The sequence below is a fragment of the Solanum pennellii genome, chromosome 1 (assembly GCF_001406875.1).
Source record: "Solanum pennellii chromosome 1, SPENNV200".
Classification (NCBI taxonomy): Eukaryota; Viridiplantae; Streptophyta; class Magnoliopsida; order Solanales; family Solanaceae; genus Solanum; species Solanum pennellii.
In genome coordinates, this window is record NC_028637.1 from 6387542 (window position 1) to 6403649 (window position 16108).

At 33.4% G+C, this 16108-nt stretch overlaps 1 protein-coding gene across 1 annotated transcript; it reads left to right on the forward strand.

Annotated features, from left to right (window-relative positions):
- Positions 1-2800: 2800 nt before the first annotated feature.
- Positions 2801-3926, forward strand: LOC114075617 (putative F-box protein At4g38870). Its single transcript, XM_027914057.1, has one exon. It carries the CDS (start codon positions 2943-2945, stop codon positions 3609-3611), a length of 669 nt encoding a protein of 222 aa, XP_027769858.1. The 5' UTR covers positions 2801-2942; the 3' UTR covers positions 3612-3926.
- The last annotated feature ends 12182 nt before the right edge of the window (positions 3927-16108 follow it).

Sequence of the window (16108 nt, forward strand, 5' to 3'; positions counted from 1 at the left end):
GTTACCACGAGCCACAGCCAAGGAACCCTTAATGAGCTTCCATTTTCCATCACCGATGGTACTAACATATCCTTCATCATCTAAAACACGAACAGAAATTAGGTGCAGATGAACATCAGGAGCATGTTTCACATTGTTCAAAACTAGTTTAGTTCCAACACTAGTTTCCAAACAAATTGTACCAATACCAACCACCCTAGAAACAGTCTCATTACCCATACTCAAGGTTCCAAAATCACCAGGAGTGTAGGAAGAGAAAAAATCCTTCCTTGATGTCACATGAGATGCGGCACCAGTGTCCACAACCCAGCTTGACTCATCACAAGCAATATTTATCATGTTTGCATCAAGAACGGTAACAAGATCTTCGGTGGTGATGGTGGCTAGGCAATTTTCATTGCCATCTTGTTTAGTTTCCTCTTTGTTATTGTTCTCCCTCTTCAACTTCCTGCAGAACTTCTTTGTGTGCCCTTTCATGCCACAATGATAGCACTCAATATCCTTAAGTCTTCCTTTGGATTTGCTCCTATTTTGTTCTCTATGCTAAGAACCACGAGTTTTATTTCTATCCCTAGGGCCAGTTATCAGGACATCCGACGAAGAGGAACCTTGAGTTTTTCTTCTCATCTCTTCGTTCAAGACACTACTCTTGGCGGAATCCATAGAGATCACACCATCCAGAGCAGAATTTGACAATGACGTTCTAAATGATTCCCATGAATCTGGTAGGGAACCAAGTAGAAGCAAACCTTGAATTTCTTCATCAAATTTGATGCCCATAGCAGATAATTGGTTCTTAATCCCCTGAAAATTATTCAGATGGTCTGTCATTGGAGAACCATCATGATATTTCAAACTCAACATCTTCTTTATTAAGAACATTTTGTTGTTGCCAGTCTTTCGAGCATACAAACTTTCAAGATGCTCCCATAGGGTTCGAGCATGTGTTTCCCCAGAAATATGGTTCAACACATTATCGTCGACCCATTGCCTAATGAATCCACAAACCTGTCTATGCAACAGATTCCACTCTTCATCTTTTATATTATCAGGCTTTACAGTGGTAAATACTGGTTTATAAAAATTCTTGACATAAAGCAGATTTTCCATTTTCCCCTTCCAAATGACATAATTAACACCATTCAAAGTAACCATTCTACTTGTGTTGGCTTCCATTGTTTTCCCAAAAAATATAGTTATCGCAAATCAAAGTAAATCTTTTCTGATGTGGAAGTTCAGACTGTGCTGCAACCACAGAGCATACTCAGATAAAACCTTGGCTGTGATACCAGTTTGTTGGGAAAACGCGGACAAGCACAAAAGTATATACGGTAAAAGTAATGGAAATAAAATGGGAAAATAACGACACCAAGAATTTTACGTGGAAACCTTTCTGAATAAGGGAAAAAACCACGGGCCAAGAGGAACAATTGATATTACTATAGTAAAGAATTATACACTGTGTAGTCACGAATACCACACTCAAAGTGACTACTACACACTCAAAAGGAACAACACTCTTTTGGTTTCCGTCTTACTAAAATATCGCTCACACTCTATTTTTCTTCACAGACTATTTTCTTATATAGTCTATGGAATACCTCACTTTGCTCTCAAAATGGTTTTTCTCTCTAACTTGGTGTGTTCTACAAATGAGCAAGAATGCTCTATTTATAGAAAGATAAAACCATGCTTATGTCACTAATGACATATGTAAACATAGCAAAGTCAAGAACGGTTGCAAATCTTACCAATTTGCCAACTACCAAATCTTTTCTTTTCAACTCCAATTACTATTCCTTTTTAACAATTGCTTGTACCAATTGAATAGCTAAAGTTGACTAAAACAATGGGATGGATTCAACACATTCTCCACATCATGTTCGGGGATTAGAATCTCTCTCTTTCAGGCTCTTTCTGTTGCACGAAATATATGCATGAATTGAGGCTTGATTGAAATGGTTCTGCTCGCCCAAAACGCAAAAACTGAAGAATCAAGAAGATTTAACAAGTTAGAGAATCCAGATGTTAGTAATATGAAGTATAAGAGGATGAAGAGAGAACTGAATCTTATTTCGTGAGAGAATATCCCATTTACATTGTAGATGTTGTCTATATATACACCATCTGACTTGTTAATTACAATGATCATAAGTTGATTAGTTGTAACTAACTACACAGTCATAATTTAACTAACATGCTTAGTCCTCTAGTTTAATCAGAAAGCCTGTAATTAATCTCCTTAATTGTTGCATAAACTGACATAGAGTGTGCATCAGTTCTACAAAGTCAATGAAAATAGTAATTCTTGGTATATTGTTATTTCCCATTCAAAATGACTAGTCTTCTTAAAGGCAGCAAACATGCTAACTGGAACTAATGTTTTCATTCATAATGGTTCAAACACCACATCATACACAAGTTCCATGTTTAAAAACAAGACGACGATATTGTGTTGCACCTCTCAGTCCAAAAAAAATCTAATGAAATCGTGAGCCCTGCTCAATTTTCTTTTTCCTACAATATTGTGTTTACAGTTTTTTTTAAAAAAACAATTTTATTTTTTTGGCAATAATAGTGTTTTAAAACAAACAAAAAAAGAAGTTCAGTTTTTTTGGGAGTCCTAGTTGTAATGTACTACAAAGAAAACAAAGAGAAATAAGAGTCTTACTAGGAAACAGACAGCCAAACATAACATCAATAAGAATAAAAAAGAAAGAGTTATACAAGGAAACAGAGCGAAACAGGACATCAATAAATAAGAGGCCAAAAGAAAATAAACTTTAGGCCTTCGGCATTATGAATTCTTCCAGCAAAATACCTCATGATATAATATTTGAAATATTCTCATGGCTTCCTGTCAAGTCGTTAATGTGTTTAAAGTGTGTTTCCACATTGTGTAAATCAATTGTACCGGAATCAGATTTTTTGGATATCCATAGATGTCGTTCTACTGGGACAAAATTCATCTGAAAGGAGAAGAAGTTTATTACACCGCGGAGGAAAAGGAAGATGGAAAAGAATCTGCCTCCCTTCTTCAAGTTGATAAATTTAATAATATTTACAATCGTATCCCTACAAATTCTCATTTCAGTTCATGCGTTAATGGATTATTTTGTTATTGGAGATCATCATCTATCCTAATTTTCAATCCCAGCACAAAAGAACTAAGATTTCTGCCCCATTTAAAGAAACATATTCTTTGGTGTAACTATTCATTAGGTTTTGAGCCAAAAGAAAACAAGTACAAAGTTGTCTCAGCAGAATATCATGCTCAAGAAGGATACATAAAATACTGGATTTTCACTTTAGGCATAGACAAATCATGGAGAGAGACTCAAAGCGTTTTATCTTGTTTTCCGTCTACTAGTCCCAGTGTTTGCATTAGTGGAGTTATCTATCAGTTCATCTATGAGTCTGTTATAAATGGTTACAAATCTGCTATTGTTGCATTTGATGTTAAATCTGAAAATTATGAAATCATTGCATTGTCGGAAGCATTCAGGATGCACTGTCACGAGCTGATAGAGGTGATGGGTAAATTAGCAACCATAGATTATGATTATGAAAGCAGGCAAAGTGGATATTTGGACATGTGGATTTTAGATTAGACTCCAAGAAAACAATGGGAGAGACATATCATTCGTTTTCCCTTGATATGGATTGATAAAAAACCTATAGTTTTATCATCCTGCACTCCTAGTAATGGGGAGATTGTATTTTTCATGTACTTAAGTCCAAGAGTTGTCAGTTGTTTCTCTTATGATGTCATAAGAAAGAGTAGGAGGGAATTAAAAATCAAGGGTTTTCCAAAGGAAAACAACATCAACGGCATTTATAGTTATGTTGAAAGTCTTGTTTCCTTTGGATAATTTTGTTCAAACTGAAAGGCATCACAAGTGCTTGTTTGTCCTTTTTCTTTTGAATTTGGGTAAAATAAACCTATAGGATCATAGCATTGGTAATAAAAGTCTCAGAATAGAAATATATTACATTTATAGTTATGTTGAAAGACTCGTTTTCTTTGGATTGTTTTGAGTTTTAGTGTAGGTACTTATTTCACCCCTTCTTTTTCTTGTTGTTCTCTACATTGTAGATGTTGTCAATATGTACACCGGCTGACTAGTTAAAAACAATAACTAACTACAACAGTCATTAAGCTTGGATTTTGTAAGATATTGACGCTGCACTTTACTTAGGCTCAGCTGGTTGGAATGTACTCAATTTTCTCTAACAAAGTGACAGTTGATCATCTAAATCTTTGATTAGTCCAATTTGAGACTCTAATTTAATCACAAAGCCTGTAATTGACCTCCTGTAATGCTTGGAAGGAAAAACACCTTTGTTCAAGTATCATAACCTATCATATATCATATCATATATTATTATAAGTAGGAACAAAAAAGTTTAAAGTTGAAATACCAAAATAACCCTATATAGTTGAGTTACTACAATAATACCATTATATTATTATTATTATTATTATTATTATTATTATTATTATTATTATTATTTAAAAAATAGTAATTTAAGTTCCATAACAGAAAACTTTTTGCATACCACTAAAATGTTACCGTAATTATTTGAAGTGCATTTATGAGTATTCCGTTCGCCATTATCATTGAGTTGCATTAACAATTTTTCTTCTTAATTGCTGAATGTTGAGCACTTAAAACAATTACCGTTTTAGATTAAAAAATCTTAAACATTAGAGCATATGAAGAGAGAGGTAAGAGCATATGGAAAGATTCATACAATATCAATATTAATTGAAGAGAATACATGATTAGATGTCACAATTTATTATTTTTCACTTCTTAATGACTTTAATTGCTAAACTTTTTAGCTTCTACAATTAAATACATTCATTCACAACCTTTCATATACACAATTTCTCTCTTTATAAATTCAATAGAAAATACTAGTCCATTACACTTTATATTTTCACATCGTATAGTTTTTATGTAATCTTTTACTAATTGGTCATTTTTTTTCTTATTGATATATTGCTTTGTTTAATTAACTTCTTTCATTTTGTATGGAAATATAGTGTTAGATATTTGACAATCTCGACAAATCATATAATTGAAGTAGTAATCTTTTATTTTACCAATAAATATAGTGTATCCCACATGATTAAAAGAAAAAGTTTTTATCAATACAATCAGAAATTCTTCAGATTCTATTGATCTTTGCAAGTTGCAATCTTAGTTGAATGTTTTACCAGAAACATCATTTTTACCCTTTAAATATTGTATAATGCATCAATTATTCTAAAATAATTATATAATTTAAAATATTGATATTAAATAACATGAGACACACGTGCAACGTACGTGTTCGAGAACTAATATGTATGTATATAGGAGGAAAAGAGAAGAAATAGGAAAGTGTGGGGTTGTTGGGCAGGGGTGTGAGGTGGGGTTGGGGGTTGGNCATAATTGTTACACATTCACGTATGATTCGAGACGTAATATAAGTAGTTTAAATCGATAGTTGTCTATATGATGCAAGCATTAGTGACTGAGTCGAAGGTGTATAGTAGGAAGTTTACTATAATAAAGGCATTAGTATATGATTCCACATCTGAAACTCGTAATTCATAGATCATATAAATATAATAATTTTTATTGAATTTTGAGTAAATTCAATAAGTACTTAGTAAGACTTGACAACTTCCATTATTTTGTATTTTAGCCTTTGTACTCTTTCAAAATGAAATATAAATTAAAATCATTACGCGTTTACGAAGAATTCGAGCCGTAATATAAATAGTTTTTGTAGATAGTCGTTTATATGATGCAAGCATTAGTAATTGAGCTTAAAATGAAATGTATGAAACTTACTTTAACGAGTGAACCATAGGTCACAGGATGACAATTTTTATCGTTACTCCAAAACTCTTTTCTATTTTAACTAGATTTAGTAAGTAAATAGATTTACCATTCCTTTCCAATTTATATTCTTTTTAATTCCTTATAGTCAATATGAACAAAATCTAGTATTATTATAAGTGGGAAGCTCCAAAGTCAAAAGTTGAATTACCATTTTTCTCTTTTATTAAATTAAAATTTGATTAACTATTTAATTAAATACAAATATTTTGATTACATGATAGTAAAATTTAAGTCCTTAAGCTCTTTAATAATTAAATTATTATTTTCTTGATTAAAACAAAATATTATAAAGTATAATATTAATTAAATATTAAAAAAATACTCCTATCATATTTATTAACGAGTCTAAGTTCAAATAATCTCATATTTGGAGAAAATGAAAAGTCTCATTACAGAATCTCATAATAATGTTAAAGGAGAGCAGTTACAATTAAACTCTTCAACTTTTGCTAGCTTTTAGTGAGATCTCTACAATTTATTTTTCATGATATTGATGAATTGCTAAAAAATTGCAAGAGGTTTACTGTTAACCAGCTTCTCTGCCTTGATGCTCAAATTGCACATTTGATTCAAACAAACAAAGGTAAGTAACAATCTATTTGACATGGTACTGCTTGCGATAAGTTTATGTAATGTAAATCTTGACTTTTTATTGAACACCATGAATGAACAAGGAAGTAAATTAAATCATCATATTATCATGTGAAAGTACGTTAAATTTTTTTATAAAAAAACTGATAAGATAGGAGTTTAAAATTTATTGTCCGATGAATACTTTTCAAGTTATGACTTTTTGGTAGTTGGGGCACGAAAATGATAAGGAGAATTTATTGATTATAAATTATTTATGTATTTATATGCATAATATTTGTTCTTCATCATAATTAACCATTTATTTTTAATTCATTTGGATTATAGAATTTAGAGGTATTTTAATTTTTGTGAAATGAAAATGTTATCTTTTTCTTTTGTCACTTTGGTGTTACACTTTCAATCTCACTCTACAATTTTTGTATTTATTTCATTAATTATTATTCTCTTTGAATTTTCGAGACTACGAGGATAAAAATATTGAAGTGTCATCTTGACGTAAAATGCGTGGTTAGCTAAGAAAAGATGAACATTTTTTCTGATAGTGCAAGTTAATTTTAAATTTCACTTAATCTAATGAAGCATTTCTAAATCTAAACAAATCCTATTATTTGTGCTCTATTTGGGGTTTTGTAATAATATATATGTCTGTTCATATTTTTTTTTTGTAAATTTGTTAAATATTTTACATGCATTTATTAAATTTAGAGAAAGAATGTAACATTTTGATTTTTCTCCTTCCGTCCAATGATAGTTGATAGTATTTTTGGGATGTCCACCAAACTTTGTCTACTTTATGAAATCAATGTATAATTTTACATTTAGTTCCTAATTTACCCTTATCATCAATTATATTTATTTCCTTATTACATTTTTCAAGACATTGTATTTATTATATTCAAATAGTGATATAATTAAATTAATCTTCAATATATAATTTCTTAAGAAGGGTATAAAATCAAGGAAATAGTGGATAAATATTGTTGGATAGATGGAGTAATATTTTGTATTTTGCAGAAATTTTATAATAATTGAGGGGTAACGTGCAACGTACGTTCCTCAAAACTAGTTCACAAAAAACACATGATTAGCAGGATCATTCAATATTGACAAATCCAGTTCCGTTATCACTCCTTTTTATTACATCAGACTTCAATTTTAACACAAACATCCATTTTCTACAATGTTGAGCAAAACGAAGATGGAAAAGACTCTGACTCCTTTCTTAAAATTGAGATATTTAATGAACTCTATGATGCATATTCTTATTTGGGTTTGGATTGCATTAACTGTTCCAATTCTACATCCATCCTCAAAAACATGCTGGATATCGAGTTGAAAGCAATATGTATATTGCTGAATCTCCTTCTTCTTGATCTAGTGTTGCTTGTGGTACCTCATCAACGCCGCCACAATCTATTGAGAGTGCAAATCCACGTAGTCCATCATTCCTTTGGTATGAACTGTTCTGAAACGTATCAAATTGTTTTCTTTTGGGAAGACATCCAACGAGATGATTGTTGAGAGAGATGTAAGTTGTTGGGGAATTTCTCCGCTGATTTTGTTGGATGAGAGATCCAATGATTCAAGATCCCGTCCCTTTATTGTAATTGCAACCAAGTCGACTACAGACATATCCTCTACAGAATTTATTACTGGAGTTATATTCCAAATGAATCGAAAAACGAAGCAAGCTACACAAATAAAATCATCATCGGTGATCCAAATGAAGGAATGAGGACACAACATCTAGAAAAAATGATTCAAATATGGCTCTCATCTCTTAATTTGAACCAAAAAGGATTGATGAAATTCTTTGTATTTATCAGTTGAAGATGAACTTGTAAAACTAGAACGTTTAGAGAAAAAAATGGGGGGTCATATTAAAACAAAGGGAGTATAAAATAAATCAACTATTTTCAATTCATTTTGATAATTGGGGCCAAAATATTTTTTTAATGAAATTGTGCTCTGCTCAATATTGTGTTTAGAGTTTATAAAAAAACAATTTCAATTTTCTTGCAATAATATTGTTTTTAGGATTTTAAAACCAAAAAAAAAAGTTCAATTTTTGGGAGTCTATAAGAGTCTTACAAGACGCAAAAAGAAAAAAATAAACATTATGACTTCTGCCGGCAAAATTTTGTCAATTCCTCGAGAAATAATGTTTGAAATATTTTCCTTCTAATTCGTTAATGCTTTTCAAAATTCTGTAATTCCATGGTATCCGAATGAGCTTTTTTGGATATCCATAAATGTCATTATGTCGGGACAAAATTCATTTTGCACGGAGAAGGAGTATATTACACTGCCGAGAAAAAGAAAGATGGAAAAGCCTCTGCCTCCGTTCTTCAACTTGACAATTTTAACAACTGTAACCCTGCATATTCTAGTTTGAATTGTGCTAATGGTTTATTTTGTGCTTGGGAATCATCATGCATGCAACCTGCTGCAATTTGCGATCCCAACACAAAACAAGTAAGACTTCTAACCAACCCTAATGAAGGTGTCGTAATACATTTTCATTAGGTTTTGATCTGGAAGAAAACAAGTACAAAGTTCTCCGGATAACATATCATCCTCGAGAAAGGCACACAAAGTACTCGGTTTTCACTTTAGCATAAACAAATCATGGAGAGACAGTCACAACATTTTCCCTTGTATTCCATATTGTATGCCTAGTGTTTGCATTAGTGGAGTCATCTATCAATTTGCTATGACCGGTTATATATCTATAATTGCATTTGATGTTAAATCCGAAAAAATCGAAAACATTACATTCTGGGATGCAATTGAGTGCGTATACTATTACCAATTGATAGAGGTGAAGAGTAAATTAGGGGTCGTAGATTATAGAAAATGGGTAAGAGGATACTTTGACTTATTGATTTTAGACAAGACTCCAAAAAGAAAATGGGAGAGACGTATTATTGGGATTCCCTTGATATGGAACACTGCAGAAAAACTGGAAGGTATTCGTGAGTGCTTGTATGTCAAATATCTTTCAGGAATTGTTTATTTATTTTACGATAAGATTTTGTTCATCCATTTAGTAATGCTATGACAAAACAAAGTTGCGGCATAACAGATTACATTCTAAATATATTGTAAGTCTTTGAAGTGAAGAATTAGTCGTTCCCTTTGGATAATTTTCTAATATTCTGGACGTCACTGTTTGTTCTGTTTTATTATAAGATATCGTTACCTGGAAGGCTTAAGTGAGAAACTTTTAACAACATACACAATTTTTTTTGAAAAAAAACAATGCTATTTTTGGGAATTGAAATGTACAATACTGTCAAGCTTTCAATACATTATACACATGTCGTAGTAATGTGTCACAATTTTTAAGATGCTCATGGAAAAGTGAAGTGTTGAATCACTGGCAATTCTATTTCTAAATTGTGTGTTTATGTCAATTTAAACATTACCAACTGCGTTTGCTCTTTTTCTTTCATGTGATATAGCATTAATTTGTATAAACTTGTGCTTCCATTGAGAGTTTTGATGAACGTAACTACACTTTCATCCCTATTGATTTTCTAATTTGATTAAAATGGCTCTGCTCGCCTTAACGTGGAAACTGAAGAATATAGAAGATTCTAAAAGTTAGAGAATCCTGATGTTAGTGATAGGGTGTACAAGTTTAACTTTAACCGCTAAAGACTCATTCCATCACACTACGATTGGTTCCGATGTTGGCTAAGTCAACAGAGACAACTCTATTGCTTTTTATGTTTTCCTCGTCTTCGTCATCACCATCGATGCGAGTCACTATCCTAACTAAAAAATGTTGTCAGTACTTCCTAATAGGATGGATTGATTATACCAAATAACAGCCGTGGAAGTACAAAAGAAATCTTGGGAGTCTGAAACAAACTCAATAACTTCACCAATGCAATTCAAACTATAACAACCGATTGATATATCCGGAACTATAACATTGTCGAATGCATCTCATGAGTCGATGTACTATTACGATTGCAACCAGTGGCAGTTTTATTACTCAATTGTGTGTTTTGGCTTTGAACATTACGTTGCATCTGTTTGCCCATATTTTTCATATTGTAGCATTATTTTGGAGCTGGTTACTCGACTAATAGAAATTGAGCAAGATAGTCACACTGTTTTTGTCATCTAAGACGCAAAAGTTGCTTTTCTGATATAACAGCCTCTGCCTCTGCCTCCCTTCTTCACAGGGAACCAATGAAATAACTCAACGAGAGGTACTCCATTTCAAGTAGTTTGCATCGTCTTCATCATCACCATCTTTTCATCATTTGGAGTCACAGAATCTGCATACAACTGAAATGAGTGTTGGTGTTTAATTGTTGGTGTTAATCTTGAGATTTTGAAAATGGCAAAATTGCATTGAACAGGTAACGCAACATGTTCAAGTGGCAGCGTACGAGTTGTGCGGGTATGCAAGTGGCAGCGTACGAGTTGTGCTTAGTTATATGTGGAAACTTATACCTACGTTTTTGTTTAAAGTAGTTTACTTGGTTAAGGAAAACTGCTGAAAACAAATTTGAGTGCAATAAGGTTTTGATTAAAGTCCAAGTAGAAGTCAACAAGGATTTGTAGAAGACAAATACAAGTTGATTTGTACAAGGATTGGTTGAATTTCTGATTTATAAATAGGGAGCTATTTGGATCAGAAAAAATTGCGCACTTACAAAGAGAGAAGTTCAAAACACGATCAAGAGGGTTGAGAGAGTTTTGATAAATACTTTTGAGTGCTGCGAGTTGAGTGAAAAAGTTGTAAGATTGTATTCAAGAGTCTTGTTTACAATATGGGTAGTAGATTTGCTTGACAAGTTATAGTACTTGAAAAGCATTGAAAAGATAGAAAGTAGGGAGTAGTTTTTTNATAGTTTTTTGTCTTGAGTAGAAGGAATTAGAGTTTATAACTCTTTAGGTGCTAAAGCGTTGTAATCTTTGTATTACTTGAAATTTACGAATAATATAAAGTGTTGTTCAAATTAATTATTGTTAAGTTTTCAAGCAAACAGAAACTAGTAGTTAGTACGTGTTCCTTTGAAGAATTCAGGAGGGTAGAATTCCAACAAGTGGTATTAGAGCAAGGTTATCTTTAAAGAGTCTAACAACTCAAGATAAGATCAACATGAGTTCTGCACCTCCACTCGGACACGGTAAGGGGCAACACATCAACAGACCTCCATTATTCAATGGACAATACTACTCGTGGTGGAAGGCAAGGATGGAAGGCTTCATTCAAGCTGAAGACTACGAATTGTGGGTGAGAATTACTAAGGGACCACTAATTCCTACTATTACTGATAGTGAAGGAAATAAAGTACCTAAACCCGCAGATACATATAATGAAGCGGATTATAAGATGCTAGGAAAGAATGCAAAAGCTAAGTGCATTCTTGTATGTGGACTAGGACCTGATGAGTTTAACCTTATCTCAAGTTGTAACTCTGCTAAACAAATATGGGATACCTTACAAAACGCTCATGAAGGAACAACTCAAGTCCGAAAATTCAGGATTGCTAGTTTGTGTTCAGAATATGAAGCCTTTAAGATGAAATCCGGAGAATCTCTTCAAGATATGATTACCAGATTCACCACTGTGGTAAACGAACTAATCTCATTGGGTAAAGTATATACCACTGAGGAACAGGTTGACAAAGTACTTAGGATTTTTCCTAGGTCTTGGGAAATAAAAGCCACTGCCATTAGAGAAGCTAAGGACCTTACTAATATGACTTTAGATGAATTAGTTGGAAATCTCAAGACTTATGAGATGAATGTTGACAAAAGAGGTGAAGGAAATAAAGAAAAAATTCTTGGTCTTAAATCAACTGAAAGTGATGAATCTGACATAGATGACGATGATCTGGCTCTGATAAGTAGGAACTTCAAGAAACTCTTCAAAAGGGGATTAAACGCTACCTACAAATCACCACCCTTGAAAGAAAAAAATCCTGAACGATCACAAAACGGAGGTTGTTTTAAATGTGGTAAGACAGATCATCAGATAAAGGACTGCATTAGAATGGAAAAAGGAAAAAGCTGAAAAACAAAAGAAAGAAACTCCTTAACAAAAAGAAAAACAAAGAAAAAGAACAAGCAATGTATGCAGCCTGGGGAATAGGTTCTTCGGACATGTATGAAGATGTTGAAGACCTTGCCTTGATGGCGATAGAAGAATCAGACGCTGAACCTGAATCAGACTCTGAAGAAACTGAGGAAGAAGTGAGAAAAAGCAAGCAGCAGTGGTACATGGATAGTGCTTGCTCAAGACACATGACAGGGAATAAGACATTGTTTCTCTCACTAGAATAAGGAAAAGGAGGTATGATAGCTTTTGGTGGTGGAATAAAGGGTCAAATCAAAGGTTGTGGAAAGATTGGAAGATCTGATGAACATTCAATTGATAAAGTATACTATGTGGAAGGACTTAGACACAATTTACTCAGCATATCTCAATTGTGTGACAAAGGAAACAAGGTAATCTTTCGATCCACTGGTGTTGAAGAAATCAATCTAAACACACAAAAATTAGTGTTAACAGGAAAAAGAGATAAACATGTCTACACTATAGATACCTCAACTATCTCTGACAAAAATTTGGTGTGTTTAAGTGTGTTGGAAAAAGATCCCTTGTTATGGCATAAACGGTTGGGTCATGCTAGCCAAGTTCAATTAAACAAACTTATCACCAAGGATTTAGTTATAGGACTGCCTAAAAATAAAATCAAGGAGGATAAGGTATGTGAAGAATGTACTCTAGGGAAACAGATAAAATCATCATTTAAGTCCAAACAGATGGTAAGCTCAACTTGTTCCTTAGAACTAATTCACATGGATTTATGTGGACCAATGAGGGTTCGAGTAGAGGGGGAAAAAGATATGTGTTTGTCTTGGTGGAGGATTATACTAGGTACACCTGGACACTATTTCTTGCAGCAAAAGATGATGCCTTTGAGGCTTTTTGTTCACTGATGAGAAAAATTCAAAAAAAAAAGGGGAAACAATTAAAGGCAATCAAATCAGATCATGGAACTGAATTTGAAAACTCAAAATTTGCCCAATATTGTGACTCTCATGGGGTTGATCATAACTTCTCTGCCCCTAGAACCCCTCAGCAAAACGGTGTGGTAGAGAGAAAGAACAGAACGCTTCAAGAAATGGCTAGAACTATGATGATCGCAAGTAAAATCACAAATCAATTCTGGGCAGAAGCAATAAACACTGCTTGCTACACCATGAACCGTTGCATGACCAGACCCTTGTTAGAAAAAACTCCATATGAATTATTAAAAGGCACAAAGCCCAACATCTCTCATCTCAGAGTATTTGGATGCAAGTTTTTTATTCATAACAATGGAAAAAATCTGCTTGGAAAATTTGATGCTAGGAGTGACAACAGAATCTTTCTTGGATATTCTACACATAGTAAAGCTTATAGGTTACTTAACAAAAGAACCATGTGTGTAGAAGAGAGTGTCCATGTTATTTTCGATGAAAGAAACACTATATCTAAAGAAGATGTGCTGGTCAGTAAAACATCAGCTGAAGAACATACTGTCTCTGAGCAGGAGCAGGTACAAGAAACCTGTTCCTCTGACACAATAAACAGAGAAGATACTCAAACTCAAGTGAATTCTGATGAGGGAGTTGATACTGATGATTATCAACCAGATGTTAATGAAGAGCAAGATAGGGAAAAATCAAATCTTATTCTAAAAGAGTACAAATACCAAGGATCACACCCATTGGAAAACCTGCTCACTAATCTTTCTTCTGGAATTACCACCAGGTCAGGAATGAAGAATCATTACGCTCATAATGCATTCCTATCCATGGTAGAACCAAAGAAAATAAGTGAAGCCCTTCAAGATGCAGATTGGATTGTAGCTATGGAAGAAGAATTACATCAATTTGAAAGGAGTAAAGTATGGCATCTAGTACCTAAGCCCTCAAACAGAACTATAATTGGAACTAAATGGGTGTTTAGGAACAAGTTAGATGAACATGGTACCATAATCAGGAACAAAGCTAGGTTGGTTGTTCAAGGATATAATCAAGAAGAAGGGATAGATTATGATGAAACTTTCGCACCCGTGGCAAGAATAGAAGCAATCAGATTGCTTATAGCATTCGCATCTCACATGGAGTTCACATTGTATCAGATGGATGTCAAAAGTGCTTTTTTAAATGGGCTATTACAAGAAGAGGTTTTTGTTAAAAACCCCCTAGCTTCGAGAATAATGACTTTCCTAATCATGTCTATAAGCTTGACAAAGCTCTCTACGGGTTAAAACAAGCTCCAAGGGCATGGTATGATAGATTGTCAAAATTTCTTTTAAGTCATGGATATTCAAGAGGTAAAATTCACAATACACTTTTCTTTAAGAATAAAGAAAAGAGTCTCCTAATTGTGCAAATCTATGTTGACGATATTATATTTGGAGCGACAAATAAGGGTCTCACAAACGAATTTGCAAATCTTATGAGCAATGAGTTTGAAATGAGTATGATGGGTGAATTAAACTACTTCCTTGGGCTTCAAATTAAACAAACACCTGGAGGTACATGGATTCATCAGCAAAAATATGTCAAAGAATTACTTAATAGGTTTAAAATGGACGATGCTAAGCCAATTGATACTCCAATAGCCCCTGTCACTAAGTTAGACCTTGAAGGAACAGGTTCTACTGTTGAACAAAAACTGTATAGAGGCATGATTGGTTCACTTTTGTATCTTACTGCTAATCGACCTGATATCGTGTTTAGTGTGGGATTATGTTCTCTCTTTCAAACTAATCCTAAAGAATCACATATTCAAGCAGTCAAGAGAATTCTCAGATATCTAAAAGGAACCTGTGATTTAGGACTTTGGTACCCAAAAGGAAGTAACTTTGATTTGGTTGGGTACGCAGATGTTGATTATGAAGGATACTTGGGTGATAGAAAAAGCACTACAGGAATGGCTCACTTTCTAGGATCTTGTCTCATCTCATGGGGATCAAAGAAACAAAACTCAGTTGCACTATCCACTGCTGAGGCTGAGTATGTAGCAGCTGCGTCGTGTTGCACTCAACTTCTATGGATTATGCAACAACTTAGTGATTTCGGTCTCAAAATTGAACAAGTTCCAATTTTCAGCGATAATACTAGTGCAATCAACATTGCAAAAAATCCGGTACAACATAAGAGAACTAAACACATTGACATTCGTCATTACTTTCTTAGAGACAATGTGGAGAAAGGACAAATCTCTATGAATTTTTGTACTACGGAAGAACAAATCGCGGACATCTTTACAAAGGCCTTAGCAAGGGAACACTTTGAAAGGAACAGGCTGGAACTAGGAATGATGAAGATAAACTAAGAAATTAGAAGCTGAAGGAATTGTACTTTCAAAATCATCTGAGCATGCATAAAGGTATGTCTACTCTCCTTAACTAAGATAGACTAAAATAATAAGACTAATGCATTGGGTCCGTTCCTTCAATTAAGTTAAAAAAAATTTAAAAAAAATCCATCAATTAAAACCGCCAAATCAAAACCTGCAAAAACCTTTCAAATCATACCTGTTCCTATTCTCAGAAAAACTCTTACACTTCCCTATAATTTTTCTTAAACCT